Consider the following 25,565-nt stretch of genomic DNA (forward strand, 5'->3'; position numbering starts at 1 on the left):
TTTACCACAGAAGTCCCCCAGGCCTCTCTCTGAGCTGGCATTAATACAAATCATAAAACAAGATTCACGGCAGGGGCAACCCATTTATCACTGGCTCAAACAGGCACATGCAGCTGCTGAACAGGTTTTGCATGTGACGCACAAATGGTGGCAAACAGTAACAGAAAACGACTGAGTGATTTATTCCAAGGAATACCGTGGGCGCACACAAGTGGAATGAGTTACAGCTCTTGCATTGAGACAGCTAATCAGAGACAGAACAGAGGGGAATAACTTCTATGAGTCTAGAAATGAGCATTTAAATACCAGCTTCTTTTCTCTCTCTTACTTTTAGAGCTTATATTTATCTGAAAAATAAAACACAAAAGGTTTCTTTATTCGCAACATTTATTTAGGGTGAGTCAAACTGGGTTTGGAGATGGCAGAAACTGTCCTAAAAGTTCAGGGGAAGAAGGTTAATAAAGCGCCATTAGCCAAGAGAGTCAGGAGTTCACAGGACAGATATTTCTACCTCTGCAGAGAGGATCAGGGCAGTCTATTGAACATCAGTAACTTTGTTTTTTATTTCCTCTTTTAAAAAGCCAGCATCATCAGTTACTTTTAGTAACCATAGCACTGAACTAGGGAAGAAGTAAGAAATTAGGAAGAAATCTTTCAATACTCTTGGAAGACAAAAGCTTAAGAACAAATGGAATATGTCATGCGTATTTCCTAACATGAACACAGCCCTTACCGCCTTGAGTTACACCCTCCTCATACTGTGCAGAAGGTCTAAAATATAGGAAATATGTACTTGCAGTACTTTTCAAAGACTCTCGACTTCAAAAAATTTAGAACAAAAATCTTCTGTGCTCCAGACCTGTTTTATTTCTTAAGCAGTCAGAGAAGTCCAGTTGTGTAAAGAAGAAAAAGTCTCTCTTGGGTACTAGTCTCCTTGCTCAGTTCAGCAATCTACCACACTGCCTTTCCGCTACGAGTGGCAGGGAAGGCCAGAAGTGAGACTAGGATGGGACACAGTAGAAAGGGATGGAGATATGACATCAGGAGAATAAGGTTTAAGAAGGTCCACCACAGTTTTAAACTTTGAGGCCAGGTAGCTGAAATCCAAAGAACTACAGTAACACTCCCCCACCCACCCACCCCATGCTTCTCCTTTCCCCTTGCTCAGCACAGGACACCTGCTATAGAGAGGAGGAGGGAAAAAAAAAAGGCACCCCTCAGATTTAAAGATAGTTCTAGAAAGCTCTTACATAATGCTGTAATTATTTAAAGCTGTCCACATAAAACTGTTTTAAAGAACAGCTTCCTATGTTTTTTTTAGTGCACTGTAAGAAGCACAAAGCACACACAATCGACTTTACATTGTCTCAAAGGAAGACTTTCTGCTTTAGCCATGTGACTGACTTGGTCAAGCTATCCAGATTGTACTGGCCACATTCAAAACTGGAATGGTCATACTGGGTGGCAAATATTGCACCACTACCACTTGCATTTGAAAATCTGGCCTCCAGCAAGACACTTGTGAGGGTCCTCAGATGCCCTTTTTTCATTCAGGAGAGTCCATCTGAAACACTTTCGTTCAGCAGTGTCAATCAGGATGCATTCTGGTGGGCAGAAGTCCTATTGTCCCACTAAAGGACTATCACAGTAAAATGATTTTTGACTCCATGAAGGTCTGTTGCCCTTACAATAGTTTTAAGGAAGGAAAAAGTTGCCTTACACATAGCAGAGGCACCACTGTAGCAATTACTAGGACTGGTGAGGCTGGCCTGCTATTGGGTGCGTCCTATTTGCTGCTACTAAGCGGGACAGAAATAAGTAGGCTACTTGGAGTGGAGTAGGCTACTGCGGGTGGACCCCTATGGCTGAGTAAGACTATGGAAGGGTGATCATAACTGGGCATCAGGGTTCCCATCGTCAGGTGCATGAAGTGCATGATCCCAGGTTCTGGGTGGACTTACTGGATTATTCATGAGTGGTAAATTGGGTTGGATGGGGGCTTATGCCTCTGTTAGCTAGGATTGGTGAGTGAACACTTGCAATTGGACCCCTGGTGCCACAACACAAAGTGGCATATCTTGTATCATCTCTCCTAACTCACTTCCAGATCCTCTCATGTGTGGCTGTAGCAAGTGGGGAGTGCTCTGTTGCACTGTAGTCGCAGAAATACTCTGCAACAAATGAACTCGATACCCGCAGCTGCTGGTCTACATAAGTCTACATGACTCGCTGTTCTGCAGTGACACAGGAAGCTCATTTTCCCTGCCCCCAGCACAATGACACCCTCCAGAAGCCCCTGGTAGAAAGAGAAGGAAAATCTTTTTGGCTCTATCTTTTAATGTCAGCTTGGTGCTTCCCATTGGACCTTACTTTGTATTCTCTCCAAAAGCTTATGGAAAAGAGTCCCCCACTCATCTCACATGATAGGACCACTCCCTTACATGGGCAGGGCATCCTGCCTGTAAAACCTGAGTCAGAAATGAGGATTTATGTGGTGCTTTCTACAGCCCCTGTTACAATACTGGAGCAGAGGCCCCATGCTTTCATTCTTCTGGAATTTACCCAGTATTCCAAGATTTAATATTAACATCAGGAAACCAGAATGCTCCTCAGACAACTCCTATCCCAAGTTGCTGTTTTCTAATAATTGTCCTCTACTGCTAATGAGCTCAAAAGTTGTCTGTCATCGAAGCAGAACATACTCCTTTCCAGCATTCATCAGAAAAATTAATAAAGATTCAAAAAAATTGAAGTGTTCAATAAACAGTCTTACCTCCAAACAATAAAAGGCTATATGCCATCAGCACAATTAGTTTTGCTCCAAAAACAAAACACCTTCCTATTATCTCTAAGGAAAATGCATCTATTCGGTTTAATGCTTTCCGTTTCCCCTTTCTACAGTTTTCTGTACTTTAGAAATCTAACTTACATCAAATGCCACCTATTATCACCCTTTCCCCCCATATTTGATATCCTGCATTTCTGCTTCTAACTGCTGCCTTCACCCCTGGACTACGATGGCTTTTAGCTAAAGGAATCTTCTCTCTCAAATGTGGAAATATACCTCTTCAGCTCTCTAATACACAGTTTTTAAAGAATTCTCCCCATTTGAATACATATTTTTCTCCATAAAGGTTTCTTCCTATCAGTTTACTCAGAATTTCCTCCTGCTGGGATATTAGGCTTTTATAAACATACTACAACATATCAGATCACTAGCAGGAGCATCCTGTTTCACCTATCCAATGCTATCACTTGGAAATCACTTTCCAGTCCAGCTTCCAGACCGCTGAACTCCTACTGGATTAACTGCTCTCATTTGTATAGTCATCAGTCACTTCTCTGCCCTGACCAATTTTCTCCCAATGACTTTTAAATGTTGTGGAGTCATTTTGTCAAACTCAAGAAATATGGGAGTCCTTGAAGTCCAAGGGGCTGACAATGACATCACAAAGACAATTGGAGAAAATGGTTACGAGAACGGTTAAATATACTCGAAAGATATAAATCTTTCTCCTCTGACAAAGCTCTGGTCTTTGAGTCAGACTGAGCCCTGTCATCACAGCAGGGCTTCCAGGAACATGCACAGAAGGGGAAAAAACACAAGAGCAGAGACAACTAGGTCACTGAACATTAGGGAAGGGAGGAAGTAATACAGATAGTACAAAGACTTTTCCTCCCTGTAGGGAAGCCACCCTTTGGCTGAAAAAGTTCCTAACACCCAGCTTGACAAGGGGTGGAGTAGACTCGAGCAACCTGCAAGAAAGGATACACATTATTTTCACAGAAACACAAAAGCACAAGAAATATTGAGACAACTTCTGGTATTTTTATCTGATTTCTAGTCATTTGGGATGAAACTCTTCCTGCTTGATTTTAGTTGCCTGTAGTGCAGATATCTAAGGAAATCACTCCAGGATTTCTTTATAATCACTGGAGAGAAATGACATTTTTTGAGTAGAATGATCTCACGCTACAGCACAGCTTGTTAGAACAGAGGACAGGGTTATTATCTAAACATTGACTCTCCTGAACAAAGGCTTCCCAAATATATTCCCAACGAATAGTGTGTGCACAAAAAACCTCACACGCTCCCTTTTTCTGGTATCTCTGACACTACGAACGACAGCTCTTCTCTTCCCCAAACTTTACATCCCCGCTCAGCATTGACTTCAGTCAATGCGTGCCTCCGTAGCCCCTTGCAGAAGTAATGTTGTAAATATTACAACATTAATATGTTGTACATATTAGCTGGGACCCCCGGCTAACCTCGAGCCAAAGCGTCAAAGAGCAAAATGCACAAGAAGACAGGTCCTGCTGCCAGGCAACAGCACCACAGGCGGTCTGTTTTCGCAGCCACCATGTGGGCGCAGGAGATCAGCTGCGTGAAATGTTATAAGCAACTTATTTTAGGTGGCCGCCCATCAGGAACCCTTAGCCAAAATAAACGCCTCAGCTTGTTCCAGGGTATCTTTTTTTAGAAAAGTATTTATATAAATGCTCTTTCATGAAAGAAAAATACTGCCGTGAGCCTGTGCAATATTTCATTGCCGTTCTTGAAAGCAAAACTGATCTTCGCTCTTGAGAAGAAGTAGTAAAACATTAGCCTGAAAAACACTCATACCTACATTTTGCTGTCCTTATTAAGTACTGCAGGAAGCTCCAGGTGACATCTGGGAGCCAGGCTACAACTGGTACCTCTCTGAAGCAAAACTAACATGGCTACTACGCAATACAAGTAAGATGTTAGTTCTTTACAAATATTTTCTGGAATAGAGTTCTCTGAGCTGTGATAAAAGTTTTTTTTAAGTTAGTTTAAAATACTTCATTTATTCAATGTTTACACCTTACTTTCTAAGTGCTTCAGTTCTCTAACTGCTATCCTATACTGTAAAAATGAAGATTTGGTTAAAATATGGGTAATTTGCCAGTACTCTGGCATGTCTGGATTCTCAAGAATCCATCACTACGGAAATAAAGAGGAAATTAAACTGCTGGAAAAAATAAAAAAAGTATGCTATGTTACTATGGAGTCCGATTAACAAAAGCAAGGAAATTTGGAGGCAAGATTTAACTTTATGCTTAATTCACATCAGTCAGCACTAAAAATGGCAGGAGATTCAAGGCCCAGTACTCCTTTGCAGTCAGATGAGCACCAGGGTCCTCTTTGAAATCCTCCGTGTACAGAATTGTTCTCCTCAAGAACTCTGGCACTACCTGCCATTAGCATCTTGGCAGTTCTAGACATGTGAACTTTAATTTTCCTTTTGTAGGCTTTTCAGTCCTCTTCCATTATTTTTAAAAGTAGTATCACTTCAATGGCTAGAAAATTTAGTCATTTAATTCAGACTGTTTTAAACCATGAGCCACTACTGTTAAATTGCAGCCTACTTTTCATGTATTAAAATTGTAGCCTTGAAAGGCCTCATCTGAGATGGTCTCTTTCACAGATGAAACAGTTGTCATTTATCAAGCATGTCTGAAACAGCCTCAAGAACAATCACCATGAAGAAACTAAGTTTAAACAGTTTTCCGGTTTAAATTTATATCAGTCTATTCAAGTAAGGACTGGTATAAAACCCAGTGATTATTCATAAAAGTACTACTAGTTTTTTATTAAGTCTGATCTGGAGGTTTTGTCAGCAGTAGACACACACTCTCATAATGAGCTGGGGATGTGATACTGCAAGTCTGTCAAAGAATCCCTGAGACAAACTGTAGCCCCTTCCACTACTATTCTCTTTTTTGTTAGTAATAAGAAAAATCACTAATCAAATAGTAGGTGCCTTCAAAGTAAAAGCAGCTGCTGCTCTGGAAGTAAAGGGCACAACTCCACAAGCCAATATACTGCTAAAGACAAGATCACTTTTGTCAAATATCTCATTGTTAGTTGATGAATTCTGATTCTTATTTATGAAAGAAGTTTCCCTTTTTAACTAAATCCATGTTTTCAACTGATATTTCAGCAAAGTGCTGTAAAGAAGCAGGCTACCTACCAATTTGAAGTGTGTACATACCTAGCTAGAACATTACTCCATGTTCAAAGCTTCCTCTAGGCCAAAAGAGACACCATTTTTTACAAGTGGACAAATATTTCTCTGGAGTAATTCCATGAATTTGATCCCAAAGGCCAAATCCCATGTTTGTGCATTGTTTCCACTGATTTAACGGAGAGCTGCAGAAATATATTCTGGTGCAGCCTGAGAGCAAGACAGACAGTAACACAGGAGCTGTAGTCGCACAGATCTGCCAGGCTGTTAACAAATCCATCATACTATTTGATGAACTCCCTCTAGCGTCACAGGGAATTTGGACAGTGGGATTGATGGCAGGCTCACTTTGCAAAATCAGCTTACTTCTCCCTTGTCTTAAAAGCTGTCTGGGAGGAGAAAGCAGAAGGGAGCTCACGAGGTCTGTAAAGCTACATCAGACCTGGCAAATATTCAGTACTACACAACATTTGGGGAGCCCCATATGAACAGTAAAACAGACAGGCTGATGATGGCTAACAGATGTGACGGCAAGAGCAGAAATATGGAGCTCTTCAGTGCAGTCATGTTGTTAACTCATGCCATGGGGATACTTGTCACCAGAGCATTCTAGACCAGGAGTGCAGAGGAAAGGACTGAGGAACTGTTGTCAAGCACAGTGACAAATACAAGCTTTTTCTACTGCCTGTACTGGCAGGGGGAACCTACTCACCAAATAACCTTCATCTAGTACATTTGTGGACTTTGTGCTGATGCCGATTTTAAACCAGCTGCAGGTTTCAAGGTGCCCACAATCTCTTACGTACTCTTCAGCACATAACAGCAACTCTCAGTACTGTGACTGCTTTTGTAATTTCAAGGCGCTCTGCAACACTAAAGTTGGTGAGGTAGTAAATAATGAAGATGACAAGTTGTGCTTACTCTACCCACCTACATTGTGACTGTTTAACTACAGGACTCAGACAAAGTGATTTTTTTAATACCACCAAATGCAAAATACTACATCTGGGAAGCAAGAACGCAGATGTTGTCAATACCAGATGGCAGACACTGCCTTGAAAAGCTGCAGATGGACTTTGAAATCACTGAAAATAACAACCTCAGCATGAGCGCTCAGCATTCCACAATGCTATGGCAAAAAGGGCCGGTGCACTTTGTGGACATGAATATCAAGAAGCTGAGAAGTGATCATAGCACTATTTTTTATCACTAGTATGTAGAGCACTAGGCTAGCAATTGGAGCTGGTTCATTAGATACGCAGAAACAACAAAGTTCCAAAGGGGAGGGGGGGAACAGCTTCTGAATAAAAAGCACATACAACATAAGGCTTCACAAGCTCACTTTCCTCAGCTCATCCAAGTTTAATGGTTTAGTGGATAACATGAGACTGTTTGGCACTTTTCAGCCTTGCTGATAAGAATGCAGCAATCCACAAGTTGAAGTTAAATAACCAATATGGAAATAAAACTGAATTTCTCAATAATGACCACAACCAAGTATTAGAACACATTCTCAAAGTATATGATGAACTGCTATTTCCGAGCACCTTTAAGGCAAGACTGAATAACTTTCCAGAAAGTATACTGTGACATAGCTTTCAAAATAAGTTCATCAGATGAGAGCTATAAGGGTAGAGAAAGGAGGTATTACAGTGGCAGCTTGCGGACATTCTTCAGGCACTAGAATCAAAGAGACCAACTCACAGTGTAATTTGCTTGCCTTGCACCCAGCACGGTCAGGAGACTTTCCTTGCTGCATGGAGATAATACTGATAATTTCCCGAATCAGAAATCTCAAGTTTCAGCCATTCTCTTTCAGGAGAGAATTTTCCCTCTGCTTGAGGGAGACCAGCCTAATCACTTGGCAGGGGAAGTTTCACTATTTTCTGAAGCAGGGTGGCTACGTGAGCAGGTGGATTTAGAAAATAATGTTATCCTGCATTTCAGAGGTATAAGAGCACAGGAACGGCCTGGTTATGTCACTGACATGCTGAAACGTATACTACGGTCAGCAAAATAGCACCACAAAGGGTATTTTCCAACAGTGACACCACCCGTACAGCACCAAACTCTCATTTGCCTGCTTCAAATACATAGGCAAAGATTATTCCCCCAAAACAATTCAGGCCTTGGATGTTTGTCTGGAGTCTCCTGAAGCATCCAGAAACGTTATAAGGTTTTCCAGTGACAAAAAGGTTGGCACAGTGCAATAGATTAGACTGGCAGACTTCCTGGTGTCCCATCTCACCCCAGGCTCTGCAAGAGTCTGGGCTTCTCACAGCACCAAGCAGTGAGGGAGCACAGACACTCCCCTGCTGCAGTGATGAAGGCTCTGTACAGCATTTTGCTGGATCAGCCAGCCTAGGCAACTAGCTCCTGCTGACTTACTAAATCACCCAGCTGACAGTAAATGTGATAACGCTAGAGTAGATAGTATAACTGTCCTTAATTTTCAGAAATGAAATATCAGTTTAGGACCTAGCAGCTGCTCTGCACATGGTTCTTGGCAAGATACTGTTTTTCCAGCATCATGACTCATCTTCTTCCTACTAGGAAAATGAGCGAGGTTTGGCAGGTCAACTACTCCCTTCACCAGCCAGCCTTGACTATAGGATACGGAGCTCATCTTTTTCTCACTGGGCCAACATGGAATGGATTATGGCACTGCTACTACAGCAAAACATGATTGGTATGTCTACACCCACAGTCAAGAGGCATATTATATCCTTTGACATATCTCCAATTGCTGGATAGATACAAATCCTGTTCCATTGCTGGAAACTGCTACTACATGTATTTAGCATATTAATATATTAAACATATGAAATGTGGAATACTTACAATAAGTAGGCATACAAGCAAAGTCTTTCTTTTCTACTATTCTACTCCACCTCCGTAACAGCACATTGAATACTCTGACTTCAAAATATGAAAATTCATGCATGTTTAAAAGCAGAATTAAGAGTGACAGGAACCACCAACATAGAAAGGAAGAGGGAAGGAAATAATTGCATCTCCCAAAACAACAGCAACAGTTTAGGGTGCCATTTGTCTAATGTCTCTTATTCCCCCCTCAGAACTAATCTAGTCTCACACAGCATGGACAAGATTATATTCTTCTAACAGGACACAACACTTTACTACATTTTCACTGAAGCTACAAGAGCAACAGATCCAGACTATTTCACTTCTTTAGCTACTCTTGCAATTCTTTCTATTACAGAAGTTCCTCATGGAACTGAAGCCTTGCATTCTGCCACTTGCTTAAACCATGGCTTTTTTCCTTTTTCAGGATCTTGCAAACTGAAGTCTGGTATTCTAGAAACTCAAGAATGTTACCTCAAATAATTCTGAAGGTTTTGGGAAAAGATAAATTAAGGAGTTGAGGTAAAGGAAATCTCAGGTGAATGGGATGTTTTTGTTAGCCAGCTTTTGTGCAGCTGTAGCTTCAGTTCTGTAAGCTCAGAAGGAAGCAATTACATTGTGAAAAGGGACTAGAAGCTTCATCTTCCACCTTCATGAGATCACACTGCCCTTGTGAACCTCTGCTGAGGCTCTTACTGCAAGTAATGCAAGGTCCTGAAGACTAGAATTTCTCTAGCATTACTTAACAAGAGGGTAGAGTTTCTCTATGAGCTCTGAAAGGGATTAGAAGCATACATACTTTTTATGGTTCATTTATTTTTGATTCTAGAGCAGGAGGAGCAGCAAATAGACTGCCACGTGTCCCTGGCTTTTTATTTAGCTTTTACCTGCTCAACTCCCTTTCCTATTATGTCCCAGCAACTCACTACTTTGTTGAGGCATCAGCTTTTATGACAAGAAACACAAGCACAAAAGCTTTGAACTTCTAAATACCTTGAAGAACGGTGCCTGACTCCAAGTTTCTCACCTCCCTCATACATGATTTCAGGTACATAGGGGCCACTATCACCCCTGTCTTAGACTAGCATAAGCTGAAATGCATTACAGAGCTTATTGGGAGTCTCTAGCTCAGACTAGAGACCTAGGCCTAACAGGTCAAGGAATGTGCCTCCATCTGTTTTAAGCCAGGTTCAGACCAGCACAAGGCTAACTATCAGAGAGGGCAAATGCTTCTCTAGAAACTGTTACTATAACGTAAATGAAAGATGGATCATGTCTCCCTTAACTGACTAACCTTCAGTCAGTGGAGAAGCAGATGTGTACATTTGAAGAAAATAGCCAGACATTACTGTGTATCCCATCAGTACTACAATTTCATCTTTTCTAGTGTATTTACATACACTGGTCAACATGCTCCACAACTACTCCTGGTCAGCACTATTTTGATGCAATAACTTGAGGCAAGCAGTGTTTAGCATAATTTTATTTGTACAAGAATTTCAGAATCATTGAGGTCCAAAACCCAACTTCCAAGAATAAGTGAACACCACAGTGCAGAGTAGTAGAGAAGTTACTGTGACCAATCTCACATTTGGGCTCACTGCAAATTCAAATACTTCTAGTAACTTGTTCTGCCAGCTTAAAAAAAAATTTCATTTCTCCAGAAGAAGGATGAGAGATTTTCAAAAAGCTGACTTCTTTTAATTGTTAAAAAAAGATAAGGAGTAAATATAGAAAATTACTTTTAAATTTCAACACAAATTACAGTTTTAATCAGAAAGAAAGACAAGCCCAAACTAGACACTTCAGTGAGTGGCCTTTCTTCCAATACAAGTGAGAAAGTGTTCCAACCATTCCCCCACCAAAGCCTCTACAACTATAACCCAGCCTCCTTCCTTTAACTTTTTCATTCAAATTAAAGAGTACATTAAATACACTTCACTGTTTAATAAATGGTTGACAGCAATGATTGAGTAAGACTTAGATGCCAAGAGCAGAAGTGTTACTATCCATTTGGCTCTCCTGATGCCCAGATCAGACTGATTTGCCAGTGAAGATGGCCAACTTATTGCTTATTCCTGTACCCAACAATTATGGCACCCTGATTCAATGAGCTGTTTAGTGAGAATAATATTCAACAAGTACCCTCAATACACTGACAGTTTATAATTGAAGCAGTGTGTCCAAGTCCTCTAAGAGAATTCTTTCCAAGCACTCATAATATACAGTGATAAGCAGAGATACTACCAACATGAATAGGTATTCTAATGACTAGCAGAAACCCATGAAGTCTACGCATAAGACATACCAAATGCTTAACCCCAGAACTCAGTCCCAGACTATTGGCATACAAGTTTTAATAGAGAAGTTTAGGCATCTGGACTAGATTTAAATACTAGCTTCTGTTTTGTAGACAAGATATTCATGTTCAAATAAGATAAGAGGTTTTAAAAAACTTCTGATTACTCAGAAAAGCCAGTCGTAGTCTTCAGCCTCCAGTTTAGTGATTGATTGAACAAGCTGTGAACAGAAGCAGCAACATTTAATTTGAGCTGAGGGAGCATAACATATGCTTTACCATACAACTTTTCAGATGACCATAGATCAGCATAGGAATTTTAACCAGAGTAACTAAAACCTAGTTTGCTAGTCTTAGCAGCACCTTAGCCAGGGAAAAATTTTCATTTCACTTACAGTAGTGAAATCATCAAGTTATAAGTTGAAAAGGGAACTTAGAGACAAATATTGACAACAGATGCTTAACCTCAGACTGGCTTAGCCCAGCAGAGCTTACCAGCTACAGGAAGAAAATGGCTATTTTAAACTATGCACTCTATTTAGCTAGAAGTCTAGTCCTCACAAGTGATAAACTGCTACAAAATTTGCATTCTAGTATTACTGCTGCTTTATTTTGTTGCTACTGCCCAGTGAGAAAGTACTCAGATATCTGAAGTACAATAGTCTGTCTTTAACCTCCCCTTAATACTGAAATGGGCAACACAGGATAGAGCAGGTTTGCAGAGACATCATTAAGCACTGAAGGGAGACTAATCAAGCAAGCAGCCTAAGTGTTGGCTAGGGTCATTATTGCAACTTAGCCTAGTGCTCACTCTTAAGTTACACCCTGCTAAAGGGGCCACCATAAGCCTGAACTCAAACCAACTAGCACACATCAGATAAGCTACTGACACTTGCAACATCAGACTGCCAAGACAACTTGAAATAAAAAGGAATAGACCGTTGGCAACACAGTGACACAAAGCTACTTCATATTTCAGCTCTAACTAAACTACCAGGCCAGAGTTGTTCTGAAGGTAACGATGTAGAACATTGTACCAGCAATCCCTCCTATGCTAGTGCCAATGCAGCAGGTAATATGCAACTTCAGGCTAAAGTTTAGTTATTCAAGACCTTAACATTGAGCATCCAGACTAAAAGGTATCAATAAGTCTAATATGCTGGAGCAACTTAAGAGCAAGATAGGGAACAAAGCAGTCCTGCAGGGTTAAAAACCCAGGAAGTCAGCTGTTTAGAGAAAGTAACCATTCAAAATAAGACTTCCATAAAGACCTCAGCAACAGTTACATTAGCGAGAGCAAAATATCTGTTCAAGAAAGCTTGAATTCTCTGTAGCTATATCTCAGTAGGAACCTGAGAGCCTTCCTTCTGGCACTTCCTTTTCCACTAGATGCATCTGGCCTGATGTTCAGCAGCCAAGGCATTCAAAGATGAGCAAAACAAAGGTAGTTTGTTTTAAGCTTGAGGAATTGCTTAAGCATTTGATCACTTCTTCCATGTGAGCTGATACACAGAACCAGTTTCTAAAGATCAGCCATGAGATCACACAAGACAGATGCATAAGTGTAAGCTATTGATGGGCAAATCAAACACGTCTCTCTAGGTAGTGGCTTACTTCTGCAAGGGGTATAGCTTAGGTTAGCTTTGAAAATAGCTATTTAAGAAGTTACTACTACAACAAACTCAAGGTAAAAACAGCTTCCTTTCTAATGATATTCTATACTAGGCCAAGTATCGCCTGCATGCGGCAGGTACTCATGTACAGGTTTATATCCAGGCAGTAGGTCTGCACCAAGTTTGACACACATTATGACAACGCTGGCAGCATGCCAATTTGACAAAAGCCTTCCGAACAGTCACTCTTATCTAAGCACCTTGCCTATAGCCTATATCAAGCCCAAGACAGTTAAAGGAAAAGGTTAGTTTACTTTCAAATTTAAATATTTCAGTATCACTGACTACTCAGGAAGCCTTTCATAAAAATCAGAGGCTATCAAATTATTTTTCTATTTGCTACTGAAGCTGCTTACAAGACTGTTCAAGAAATGAAGCTAAAGTACGCTTGGCTACAGTTTTCTATTTTCTAGCTTTCTGTTTTCTAGATTATATCCCTGCCTTCCTAGCCTAAGGGAAATTTCAACAAACTAGTTGCCTCACTGCTATACTGAAGCAATCTTTATGGATTACTTGAGAGCTTGCAACTAGAAAATCTTTGGTCCTACCAGAAACAGGCAGTCTTTCAGCCTTGCCAGGTAAGTGTTGCACCGCTACCATTTTCCATCTCTAACAGCAGCTATACATTGGGTTTCCACTTGCTTTCTGCTTTACCTCCAAATTTAAATCCTTGTTTGATCTGGCACTTCAGTCTCATAAGCTACCAGAGGCAGCTAGAAGTTAGTCACAAAAAAGGGTTAGCAAATAAACATTCTTAAACATTGCACCAGTACATATTAAGTAGCTCCAAGATCTGCCCTTCTAGTCTATTTCTCCGGTTAAGCAAAAGAAAAATCATAATCACTTGCTTATCTGTATTTTACTACTGCAATTCAATGAAAGCATTCCTGTTAACATACCAGCCAGTTTTTAGTGCTGCTATATACAGAACTGGGGAATTTTAAACCCTCCTTATGAAGCACAGAAGTTGCAAAGCAGCAAGCTCAACACCTACCCTTTGACATCAGCCACCTATACTTCAAAAGGAATATATATAGACAGTCTTTCAGAGGCTGTTCTGAAAATAGGGGTAGACTTCTGTCACATACAGCATCTGTAGAGCACCCTACTTAGGGTTTATACACCTCTTCAGGTGAGGGTTAAGACCACTGGGGAGGAAGAATTTGACTTGAGCCTCAAAAAAATCTCATACAGTAACCAAGTGACAGTGATAAACTAGTAAGCTTGACCCTTAAGTGGTGACAGAAAGACAAGCCTTCAGGACCTGCCTGAAGTTGTACAAGAAAAGTCATTCTAGGAGGCACTTTGGGAAGTTCTACTGTAGCAGGAGTGCACAGTATCCTGCAACAGTTTTCTTTTTGCTTGCTGTGGACCTGTGAGAATCAAAGTTAAGCTTCAGTGTAAGAGCCAAACTATGTTCCAGCTGTGCTGGCAGTTTTTGAAAGAAGCAGCCAAAGGCTTTATCTTGAGTCTACCCTCAATAGTATTTTTCCACCCTAACCTTTCAACAGTGCTCCTAATTCTATTTAAGGCTTCAACTCCTTGTTTTAAGGACTTTGCACATTAGTGAGTTTTATAGGTCATGTTTTGGTGCGTGTTTTGAGAAGCTACCTTCCAAGTTTTTGTACCCAAGAAGAGTTACTTTTAGTCAGCCCATGCTTTACAGAAACTTGCTAATCCATCTTCAACTTCCAAGAAATTCATCTTGAACTTGAGGCAGGACCATATATCCCCATGCACTGCAGGAAACAACCTTGAGGCCCTCTACAAGACAGACAGTATCCATACAGATACCAGTTCTGTACAGCCAGAAAGTACAAGCAGCCCAAGTATGACACGAGCTGTTGGCCCACTTTTTTTTTTTTTTAAACACAATTTCTTCAACAGAAAGTTGGTCAGAACTTCAGCTGAGAAATTATAACATAATGAGGTTAGGCAAGAGAACAGTTTTTGCTATTCCCAGAGACATCTTCATAAGCTTCATAAGACATCTTACACTAACACTCAGTTTACTTCGTGTTGCACCTAGATTACATGTTTAATAGCTGTTTCCAGGATGAATAGCAAGTTCCATAACTGCTCCTCTAACATTCAGCTACTGGTTCTCTTTTCCCAGTGAAGAGGCAATAAGGCTTCTTGGCATTTGCAGATACATACTGAAAGGCTCTTACAGATTACCTGGTTGCATTTTCCTACTACATACCAGGAAATACAGTCCAAAGCAAGTCCTACATTCCCATTAGAAACCCCCCTATTGATAGTTATTACTTATCTATGAATACTCAGCATCTTGACTTTCAGTAGCCTCCATTTAAGAGCTCTCAAGGGAAATGCTCAATTGCAAGGCAACCAAGTGGGGTAGGACTGGCTATATGGAACAGGAGCATTTGCAAGATAGTAGTTGCTGAAGTTTACATCACTAACATAAGGTGCTGGCTGGTAATAACAGGTAACATTAGTGGCATTAGGGATGATGTTTTGTTCTGCCAGAACTTTGAGTGCTAGCAGAGAAATCAAGTTGAGAGTCTGCCTTCGCTCATGTCCCATGAGACACACTGTGCTCTCATTCACCACTCTGCGTAGAATCATGAGGTAGTCATATTTGCTCCTCTCTTCTTTGGAGAAGTGGTTCTGGAGGTAGGTCTCTAGTTTGCGCTGTTGATCCAGGATATCTGGGAAGTCAATGAAGAATCGGGAGCACATGTAGCGCTCTAATGTTTTGATCTCATCTTTATCCATGGGCCTGAAGTCTCGTACCAAGAGGTTACTATACTTTAGAAGCCCACCACCTCGGATCTCCTCAGGATTTTTGGTAGCTATCAGTTTGTTCTGGAGGTGATCAAAAGCTGCTTCAAAGTCTCCATACATACTCTCCCCAATCACAGTTGGATGGAAGTGCTCTGACATGGGGTTTTCTGAGTAGTCATAGTAGAAGAGCAGGGAGTCCAGTATGATTTGGAAAGAGTCCACACTGAACTCAAACTGCCGTCTTATACAGTCTACAAACTTCAACTCCACATTTCTACCATGTTTGTTGGAAAGCGATATCAAGCTCCAGCGGTCAGACTCTGTGCATACTTTCACTAGCTTCTGGATGTAGGCTTCTTTCAGTGTTACTGGACTGATTTTTAGCTTGTTTACTCCTTCCGGTAAGAAATTCAAGAGAGATCGCAACACCACATCTCGAACTAACTGAAACTCTGCCTCACTTGGAAGAGAAACTTGAAAAATGAGATCCAGGTCCTTGCATCCCAGTCCATTATCCTTGACCAGAACATGACCAGCTGCAGAGCCATTCAGACGGACGTCATGTACCACAATGCCTGCCTCACCTAGCCTACTCCGAACAGTCTGAACAATGTCCTTCAGAGTTATCTTCAGTGTTGGGAAGTTACCTCGTCCATGGATTGGAACCACCTCTGTAAGAACCTCATGCAGACGGCTGACCTGCTCCCAGTTCAGTACACTGCATGACATGCAGTCTGTATTACTTCCTTTGCCTGCCATTTTAAGGCTTTTCTTCTCCAAAGAAACTGTAGGAAAGGGAAAAAATAACAAGTCAGACCTTATACTTACACTTCCTGGATACGCATGCTATGCTCTGCTGCGGTCTATAGATATAGACAGAAAACTAAAAAGAAAATTCTACATACTAATGCTTATCAGAAAGCCTTTCCCCTGAAAGGATACTCATCCTATCTAGTGCTGCACACACAAAATTTAGTCATCTGTCCTTTTTTCTGAGGCAGACTTGAGCACTGCAGCTTTGTTTTTGTTTCAGAGGAAAGTCTCAATGAAAATGATACATTAGCTTTGCCCGAAGTTCCAAGGACATCCACAATACCAGCTGAAGCCAATGAGAACCGCAAGTGCAAAACACCTCTGAAAGTTAGATTTAAAGTTGTCTCATTATATTTAAAGCTCAAACTGCTCTCTCCAACTAACATGATACTGGAAGACATTCAGGTGTTAGTTTCAGAGCTTAGAAGCATCCAGTCCACTGAAAGCACTTTAATAATGCCATAGACAGAAGACTTCTTCCTTTTCATGAAGTTTTTTTGTTTTTCATACTAAAAGTGGTAGATGCTTAGTGGTTAAGGGCCAAGTTCATCTTGCTCCTGCAAAAAAGCCACAGCACTTCAGCATCTTGGACAAAATGTCAACTGCAAAGTCAGATAACAGCTACAACTATTCAATCACACTCTAGTCTTTATAAGCAATTCTTTATTCTCCAGATACACTGTGTAATCCAGCTACCTTTTTGAATATTCATATTTGCACTGCCTTTTGCTCCCTTGTGGAAGGGGAGCTGAAACTTGCTAGACTTGGCATACATTCAGATGAGATTAAGGCACACCTCATGGCAGGGTTAAACTCCTGAATGCTCAAGTGTAAAACCTCAGTGATCAGACTGTCACAGCCTTATCTAAACTTCTGGAGTTTATCTAAACTTATCTAAACTTCTGGAGTCGACAAGTAGTCTCGTCGACCCGATCTCTGCCTCGTGCTTAAATGGCTTGTGTTTTGGAGTATGTAGATACTCGTATATGTTCCACAATCATGCAACTCCAGCCAGTATTAATACACTTATCCCTTTTTAAGTGCTCCAGCTTTCTATTGTGGCCAGGTGCTTTTTGAAAGCTACAGACTAATTCTGCTGCTCCAAGTACTAGAAAGGACTACACCTGCAGTTGCCAAGGTCAGGCTATTCAAACTTTAGGTAGTTAACTCTTGCCTACCAGGAATTGTTTAAATCCCAACCACACAGCTTCCTATTATGCATTAGCCTAGTGCAAGGGAATACTTTAAGCAAGGTGCAAAGAGCTGCTACTATCATATTTCATGCCTGTCTTCTTCCAGTTTCTAATTTGTGAACAGCTCATTTGACTTGTCAGCTTTTTCTACAGAGGCTAGTCAAATCCTAAATCAGACGTGTAATAAGGTTAAGTGTTTCTTGGGAAGCAATTTCTATCCTTGAACAGAAGCTGCTCCATCACATTACCATCTCCACTCATAATGAGAGCCACATTAGCTTCAGCAGGAATGAAGCAAGCCTGTGATTCATGAAATTAAGAAGAACCCCTTAGACTGTCCTGGGTTAAAACTCCCAGCGCTGCAAAATCCTGACGGCATTCAGACTACCAGTAGTTGGCCACAGGCACTTCTAGCACATTAAAGTATTTCTTCATCTTACAAAGCACTGTTTTCATCAAATCCTTCAGGCCTGCAGATCACTGAAAAACAACGACCTCTAGCTTAAGCTGCAAGGGCTCTTAGTTACTCCATCTGAAAGCGCTCCCCCTCTTCCTTTCCATTTGGAGACACCTTAGCAGCTAAGTCCACTAAGCAACCAGAGAACACTTCTCAGACAGTCCCCACACTTGGCTCTCCTCCTACCTTCAAGATTCTTATGTTGGAAAAAATCACATACGCTGCTGCCCTTGTCAGTGTCTTCCAGGGGGGCTTTTCAGGTATTGTGTTTCTACAGTTCAATGCGGAGTTCAATTCTTAGGTGGTTAGCCTATGAAACCTCTCGCCCCCCACATTACTCAGATACTTTGTCTACTCCGCAAGGTTTAGGTTTATGACAAAAGGACCTTTGGTTTTAATGCATTTAGGGCATTAGTAATTTGCCTGCCTCCTATGTCTTGCCTTCCAATAGTTACCACCACAGAAAGATTCGACACCTGAAGATGTTCCTCCACTAGGAAGAAACTAGTTTTGGAGACAAGATAAGCACTACCCCTTCTACTATCAAGTCTTGAGATTATTGCAGCTTCACTTGGGTGAAGTACTCTGATCATAGGCAGAAAGAGAGTGAGGATAGTGTTCAGCAACCTTTACCTTTCTCATGATCAAGTATATTACTCTGCAGTAGAGCTTTCTTTCCTATGAAGCATAAAGTTTCATACTATTTCTAAGAAATTTACATGGGTGACCCACAACAAACAATACTCTGCAGTACTACAGTATTACATACTGAGTTAAACTCAGATATCGAAAGGCAGGGAGATTTAGTTTCCTTTAAAGGATGCTTTCTCTTGAGAGCTAAGTGTGCTTTGTTGTACTACCAGTGGCAAATTTCAGCCAGCACCTTAGACAGTTAAGAGGACTGACCTGTGATCACTGTAGCATTACAGTTTGAAGTATTTACATGATATACAAGACCTCAAGGTATATTCCCAACCTAAATGCAACAGCTCCACTGACCCACATGGAGCAGTTCTACTATATGAAAGAATGACTTTCAAATCAGGTGTTAAGTACATGACCGCAGTACTGACTGCATCTGCTATACAATAAACAAAGTTAGGACATTTAACAGAAGTGTTTATCTTCTTGATTGGCTCTGATCCCCGAGCCACAGAGTGGATCACACAGCATTGCTCTGCCGCTATACTATAGGCTCAGCCCCAGATAGAGAACTCACTTAGAGCACACTTGGGTCACATAAAGCTCACTTTCGAGTAATTTTTTTTTTTTTAAAGTTTGTTAAACGCATGCCTTGAGGAGTTTTCATTAATAACCCTGACCGCAGCACGGTGAGCCAGCTTTGTTAACACTTGCTCCGACACCTCCGAGCCGGCCTTCTGAAGCAGCTCTACCGTAAAGCCAAAAGCCACACACAGGAAGGAAGAGCTTCGGCCCGACCGCTCACCCACGGCCCCATGCACAGCGGCGCGCAGCAAGGGCCGCCGCACTCCAACGCGGCCGGCACGCAGCTTCTCACCGAAAAGGCGGGCTGCCAAGAAGGACCTCGCTCCCCAAGCGCAGACTAAGAAGGCGCTACCGCAGGCTCCCGGCCGGTACCCCCGCTCCCGCCGGGCGCGCCCCCGCTCACCGGTTAGCTCAGCCGCGCCGCGCACCCCGAACCGACCGCGCCAGCCTCACGCGCACGCCTCCCCCACCCCCCTAACGGCCGCTTTATAGCCGCGCGCGCCCCGGCCCCGCCCCCCGGCGCCGCCGCCGCCGCCGCCGCCGCGCCCCCCGCTCGCTCGAACCCTGCTGGGGCAACCCTGGGCCGTTAGGTAACGGCCGCCGCCCGCGCGCCGCTTGACAGGCGGGGCGGCCGCCCCCTTGTAACGGCCGCGGCGGCGGGACGCGCCCCCTCCCCTCTCCGAAAGAGCGGGGCGGGCAACGGCAGCCTCCGTCCTTCCCTTCCTCCCTCCCTGTCCCCTCCTTGCACAGCCCGGTTCCCCGCTGGCTGGAGCGGGGGCGGGTTTGGCCGTCGTTCTGGGCGCGGGGCCGAGGAGCCCGGCGGGGACTACTGGGGGACGGGACGGGGGCGGCCGCCCGCGCCGCGGACCCCCTTCCCTAACCGCGCTCCTCGAGGGCAGCCGGCTCCGTTGAAGCCCAGTCAGTTCGCAGCGGGCGCGCGCGGTAACGGTAGCTGCCCGCGCGCCCCTTTCCCCCCCCCACCCGCCTCGCGCCTCCCGTAACGGTCCCGCGGCACGCGTGGGGGCGTCCCCGGTGCCCTCTCCCCCCCCGCGCCGGTAGCGGGCCCGCAGGCGGCGGCGGGAGGAGCGGGACGTGCCCTGCACGGCCCGGTGCCGCCGGCGCTGAGGCAGCCCGAGGCACGCTGCACCTGCTCCGCGGCTCCGCACATCCCCGCAGCGATCCATAACAGCTCTGGGCGTTCAGCAGTACGAACGCGAGTGTATTTCGGGGGGGGGGGGAGGTGACTGTGAAGGTGTACTGAATTAGGCAGTCAAAGGCAAAATACCGCTCCCGGGCGACAGAAGCTTTTTCTGAGAACATCTGTCCGTACTGTTACCGAGTTGCACTAAGTCTAGGGGAAAATGCCGCTCGCCGGTACGTGCTGAATTCATCAGAGGCAGGGAAAAGATCAAGATCCTGAGCAAGGGAGGAAAAACAAAGCACTAATTTAATCACTTGCAACACATAATATGGGCTCCTTTTCCAGACCCAACTTCATAAGGGAGCTTTCATGTATGACTGTTTCTGATAGTCTGTGTATGGAAGAAAAGGCTATAGCCTAAATATTTCAAAGAACAGAATAACTGAAGACATGAAAGTGGACTACAGTGAAAAGTAGACTAAAATACAGCGTAGCTTTTCCAAATATATTTTGTCTCAGACAGAACCAATATCATTCTTTGATAGCACACATATCTAAAATTTCCAGACTTCGGTAAAGTTTGATACAGTGCCATGCAGGAAGCAGTTAGCTACACTAGAAATTTATGTAAGAATTGCAAGCTTGGTAAGGATTTGCTTGCAGGGAGATGATAATGGTGTTGCAACAGTGTGCTAATGAAAATCACAGCTGACATGAAGATGGGAGGCACTGTAAATATGGAGGAGGACAGATCTACTACACTGGAAACACAGAATAACTTTGCGATGTGGAGAAATAGAAATTGGATGGCATTTAATAATACAAAGTGCAAGATCATGTACTTAGGGAATAATTAGAATTTCTACTGTAAACCTTCATCATTCCAGCAAAAAATGGAGAAAAAGGATCTAGGATATTAGCTGTTCATGGGATAGTCAGGAATCAGTAGGGGGAAAAAAGCAAAACTGATTCTAGGACAGGTCAGTTGAAATATTTCTAGGAAAGGTAGAGAAGTATTTACAAAAGATTGGGAAAAACACCTCTGGAATGCTGTTTGATCACAAACACTCAGGAAAGATGTATTCAAACCTGAACACATGCAGAGAAGAATTGACCTTGTAAGAGGAAACTGAAAAGCTCCTCTTTTCTGAGGAAACAGAAACAGACTTGGCTTCTTTCACCACCAAAAGAAAAACTGAGCAGGGAAATGGGCTTTTTTTTTTTTCAGTAAGTATATTGTTGGGATAAATACCACAGAAAGAGAACAAGCTATTTAAAGTATAACATTGACACAAGAACAAAATTCAAGACAAGTTATCTTTTTTTCTGATGAGATAGTCTTCCATTCAGAGTATAGGGGTGGGGGAAGAGAAGGAAGGGAATAAAACTAAATAGTTCCAAGATGGAGCTAAATAAGAAAATATATTGTATGATTGCTTGTGTTGTTAGGGAGCTGGCCTTGAGGATCCAGAAGGTCTGTTTCAATCTTTTTTTCAAATGTTTCTAAAACAAGAAAGAAAAATAGGGAACTCAGGATAATAACATAAATTAAGGAAGCATTACCACAAGTAAACAAAAGTCCTGCTTGAGAGATTAACATAGTGAATGGTCTCCCACTTTAAGAATATTTCTTCAGCAATATTTCTGCCTCATGTTATTGTCTTATGGTAATAAACTGATTATTTTGGACAGTATATTTTCTCTTGCCTCACAGACCAACAGCAATGAAAATACATGTTGAAAAAATATTTTGTATTTGTAATATTCATTAGAGACTAATAAAGGCAAAGATAAACTGTAGCATAGACTGATAATTACAGATGTTAAAATATTAATAAAAGGTTCCTGCTTTATACTATTTGTTTACAAGTGCTTGTTTCACAGAAATGTTTATAAAAATAGGCAACCCAGCTAAGTCTTAAAGATTAGACACGTGAGATATTTTCTGCCTTCTCTGATTTGCAGACCTTGACTATTTCTCAGTGGAAGTGCAGCACTCTTTGCAGTGAATTTAAACCTCCTGGCAATACACTTGTTCTTTTTAGTGACTTTTCATTGGTCCCATGGAAATGGTCAGTGGGATTTCAGGTTTTGGAAAGCCTTCTAAAAACTGCTGGACCAGCCTCTTGTGCAGCTTGCAGGAGCAGTGAGGAATGCATCTTCGAGCGATGGGTGTCTAGGAGATCGAGCCCATTTGCCTCAGATGGAAGCTAACCTTCTGTTATCCACACCCCTGTGCCTCTAAGGTAGGTTCACGCACTGGGTGGCCTGGGTGGCGTGGAAACACAGCCCCTTGGTAAGACAAGAGATGAGAGAGCGTGGGTTATTACATGAGGGTTGTGGCTGCTGAGGGCTCCAAGGGGAGACCAGCGCCAGTTCTAGGTTACAGTCTTAACATTTATATTTCTTCAGGACTGACTTTTCTGCTGGGAGCTAGAACACCAAGCCTATGGAGAAGTTACAGATGACCTCAGTCTTTGCAAACTATCTTTCCTTCAAGAATGATTGCGGGATAGGCATATTGCTGCTGAGAGGCAGTAAGACGCAGCAGCCGTGGTCTCCCTTTGCTCCTGGAGTATCACTGTCTTGTTCTCCCACAACCTCCTTGCTGTCTATGGCCCCACCACCTCCTCCCAGCTACATTCCCTCCTCCGCTCTGTGTAGCTATCCTGTGGTGTACTCCTCTTCAGAATACATTTTGTGAGAACTACTTTAAACAGTTTAAGTTAAGTTTAACAGTTTAAACAGTCTTTAATCAGAGAAAGGATGGGAAGGAAGGAGCACCAAATGTATTCCAGGACAGTCAGGTGACAGAGGAAAAAGAATCTGGGAAGTGCCAAAATAGAGGCTAGTAAGAATTTTATAAACACAGTGCAACTTGTTCATTTTTAATCCAGTAAATAGGGCGGTAAATTTGGCAGAGGAAAAGAGTTAAAAACTTGTAGGTCAGCTCAGTGACCTGGCACTATCAGATTAGTTGCCTTACATGATGCGGTGCTGAATGCCATGTGTCATTATAAATCTAGGTTGCTACCACTGTTAAAGCCATAAAGGGAAGCAGAATTATTAATGCATAGTAGTAAGAGCTGTCATGCTCCATTCTGTAATGAAGCATCAAATCTGTAGTGGGGAAACACTCTTCTTTTTGTTAGACATGGAGTAATTGCATGTCTGCAAAGACTGAGAGTATGGAGGCAGGTAGGAAAGTTCCACCTACACGGGGTTACTGTGAAATCCTCCTTCAGAGTATCAAGGGTGAGCTCCTTTATTTGTTGCTAATTGCCTTTGTAAGTCTTTCAGGTTTCCTGTAGCGAGATGCAAACAGTCTTCCCCTGACATACGGGTAAAAATAGACATGCAAAGTCTAGTAGAGACCCACAAAGTGTACTAACGCAGGGAACAGTAGTCTTTCACAAATTAGAGGTTAAATTTGCCATTAGAAGCACAGCAACAGCTGGAAGTTGCTGCTACAAAGGAGGAGATGCTCTCGTGTTGGGCTTTTCAGCTCCTACCATGTTCTGAACTTAGCAGGAGCTGAGAGACACTATTTCTCCCAGAGGCAAAAAAATGCTACAGTCCTCATCAACAGCAAGATCTGTGCAAAGTGGGAGCTCCAAGCCCCCACTACATTTAGATCTGAGGAGGAGGCGGAAACTCAGGGTCACTGGCTCTCATAAATGCCTTTTTTTAAGATGATCCCCACCTATTAGCCTTTCCACAGCTTTGCTATGTGCCACCTATGGCAACCTGGACTATAGGCTGCAGACTCTTCTTCTCATGAAGTCTTATGTATACACTTGCAACTGCTCAAAAGCCCGAATGAACAGAGCTACTCAAACGTATGACAACGTACGCAGGCCAAATACTTCCAGCAGGAAAGAGACTGTTGTGCCTCTGTTCAAGGCCTAGGCACCTCTGCTTCTGCAGCAGTAGATTCAGTTTTGCTGACTCAGTCGTGCTGTGAGGTTCTGGAGTGGAAAGCCCAAGGAAGACCAGCATTTTCTTTTCCATTACAAACTAGAGCTGTAGAGATTTCTGCTGCCCCAGCCCTCCCTTGCGAAGCATGCTGAGATGGAATGCACTTAGTGGAGCGAGGGGGCAGCCGTCTGTCATCTGACTTGTTTTCCCTTGCACCTGAGCTTGCCCGAACCACTTAATTAGTCACACAGTTTCCTGGAACCCAGGGGAGAACAAACCGTTAGAAATTTCAGCGACGCAGGAGAAGACAAAGGCTGAAGGGGGAAGGTGGAGGTTGGGGAGAACTAGGGTTTGCAAATCAAACTGAGAAAACATATATTCTATTTTGGGACTTGTGAGCAAACTCAGGATTCGTAACCATATGCTCAAGCTGCAGGTGGCAAACACAGTAAAGGGGAGTACAGAAAAACAGCGAAGTTGCTTAGGGAGTACAGCCTCAGTCATGTGAAGCACTTATATGGCGAGCTGCCCACGGGCTCTGCCCCACGGATTTTGTACTTTCCCCACCACATATTTTCACTTTGAAATAGCAGCTTTTTCACATTCTGTCATCATCCAAGTCTCTGGGAGCCGATGCACAGGAGGAGCATAGTGGTCTCACTACAACTGCATCAACCCCGTCAAGAAGCAGCCAGCAATCTCTTCAGCATCTTTGAGCCCTGGCGTTTGCTTCTCCCTGTCACTGTTTTCATTTACAGACGGTGCTGTTTCCCTCCCCAATAAATTCACGGATTTTAAAGCTCACAGAGAATGATTAACCATCTCTTAGTACTCATATTCTCCCTGTATAATATACGCTCTCCATGTAACTCATGATTCCTTCAATAATTTGTATTTGTCTGCAGACTTGATTCAAATCCCTCATGAGATGAATAAACCATTGTTTCCCCAAGACAGGTTACTGCAATTATTACAATTACAGGTCAATACACAATTTGAGCTGGTTTTAATTTCCACCTATTTTTCTTTTCAGCGTGCTTTTATTTTATCCCTGTATCCCTGCTAGATTGTAGGGGCTTTTATTGCTTGATATTTTCTCTCTGTGAAGATACTTACATATAGTAAACAAAGCACTGTTCATTCTTCTTTTTGACAAACTAAGTGGTTTGAATCCTTCAAGGCCTGTTAGTTAGGTCCTTTATTTCTAGGTGGTGGCAACGGTAACTGGAAAAGGAGGATTT

The 25,565-nt window shown here is 42.6% G+C and overlaps 1 protein-coding gene and 1 long non-coding RNA gene across 4 annotated transcripts; one reads left to right on the plus strand and one right to left on the minus strand.

Annotated features, from left to right (window-relative positions):
• Positions 1–369: 369 nt before the first annotated feature.
• Positions 370–20,463, minus strand: TENT5C (terminal nucleotidyltransferase 5C). 3 transcript variants are annotated; one of them, XM_068957408.1, is made up of 2 exons: positions 20,413–20,463; positions 370–16,360 (listed from the first exon to the last, which is right to left on the minus strand). In XM_068957408.1, exons 1-2 carry the CDS (start codon positions 20,447–20,449, stop codon positions 15,162–15,164), a joined length of 1,236 nt encoding a protein of 411 aa, XP_068813509.1. In that variant the 5' UTR covers positions 20,450–20,463; the 3' UTR covers positions 370–15,161. The 3 variants fall into 3 exon arrangements, with proteins under 3 accessions (XP_068813509.1, XP_068813518.1, XP_068813525.1); XM_068957417.1 differs by lacking the exon at positions 20,413–20,463 and adding an exon at positions 19,669–19,736; XM_068957424.1 differs by lacking the exon at positions 20,413–20,463 and adding an exon at positions 19,558–19,724.
• LOC138068784 (uncharacterized) lies at positions 16,373–25,274 on the plus strand. The gene is made up of 3 exons (XR_011143553.1): positions 16,373–19,670; positions 22,452–22,652; positions 22,819–25,274. It is a non-coding gene; the product is annotated as an uncharacterized lncRNA (long non-coding RNA).
• Positions 25,275–25,565: the final 291 nt, after the last annotated feature.

The sequence above is a fragment of the Struthio camelus genome, chromosome 1 (genome assembly GCF_040807025.1).
Source record: "Struthio camelus isolate bStrCam1 chromosome 1, bStrCam1.hap1, whole genome shotgun sequence".
In the NCBI taxonomy this organism is placed as follows: domain Eukaryota; kingdom Metazoa; phylum Chordata; class Aves; order Struthioniformes; family Struthionidae; genus Struthio; species Struthio camelus.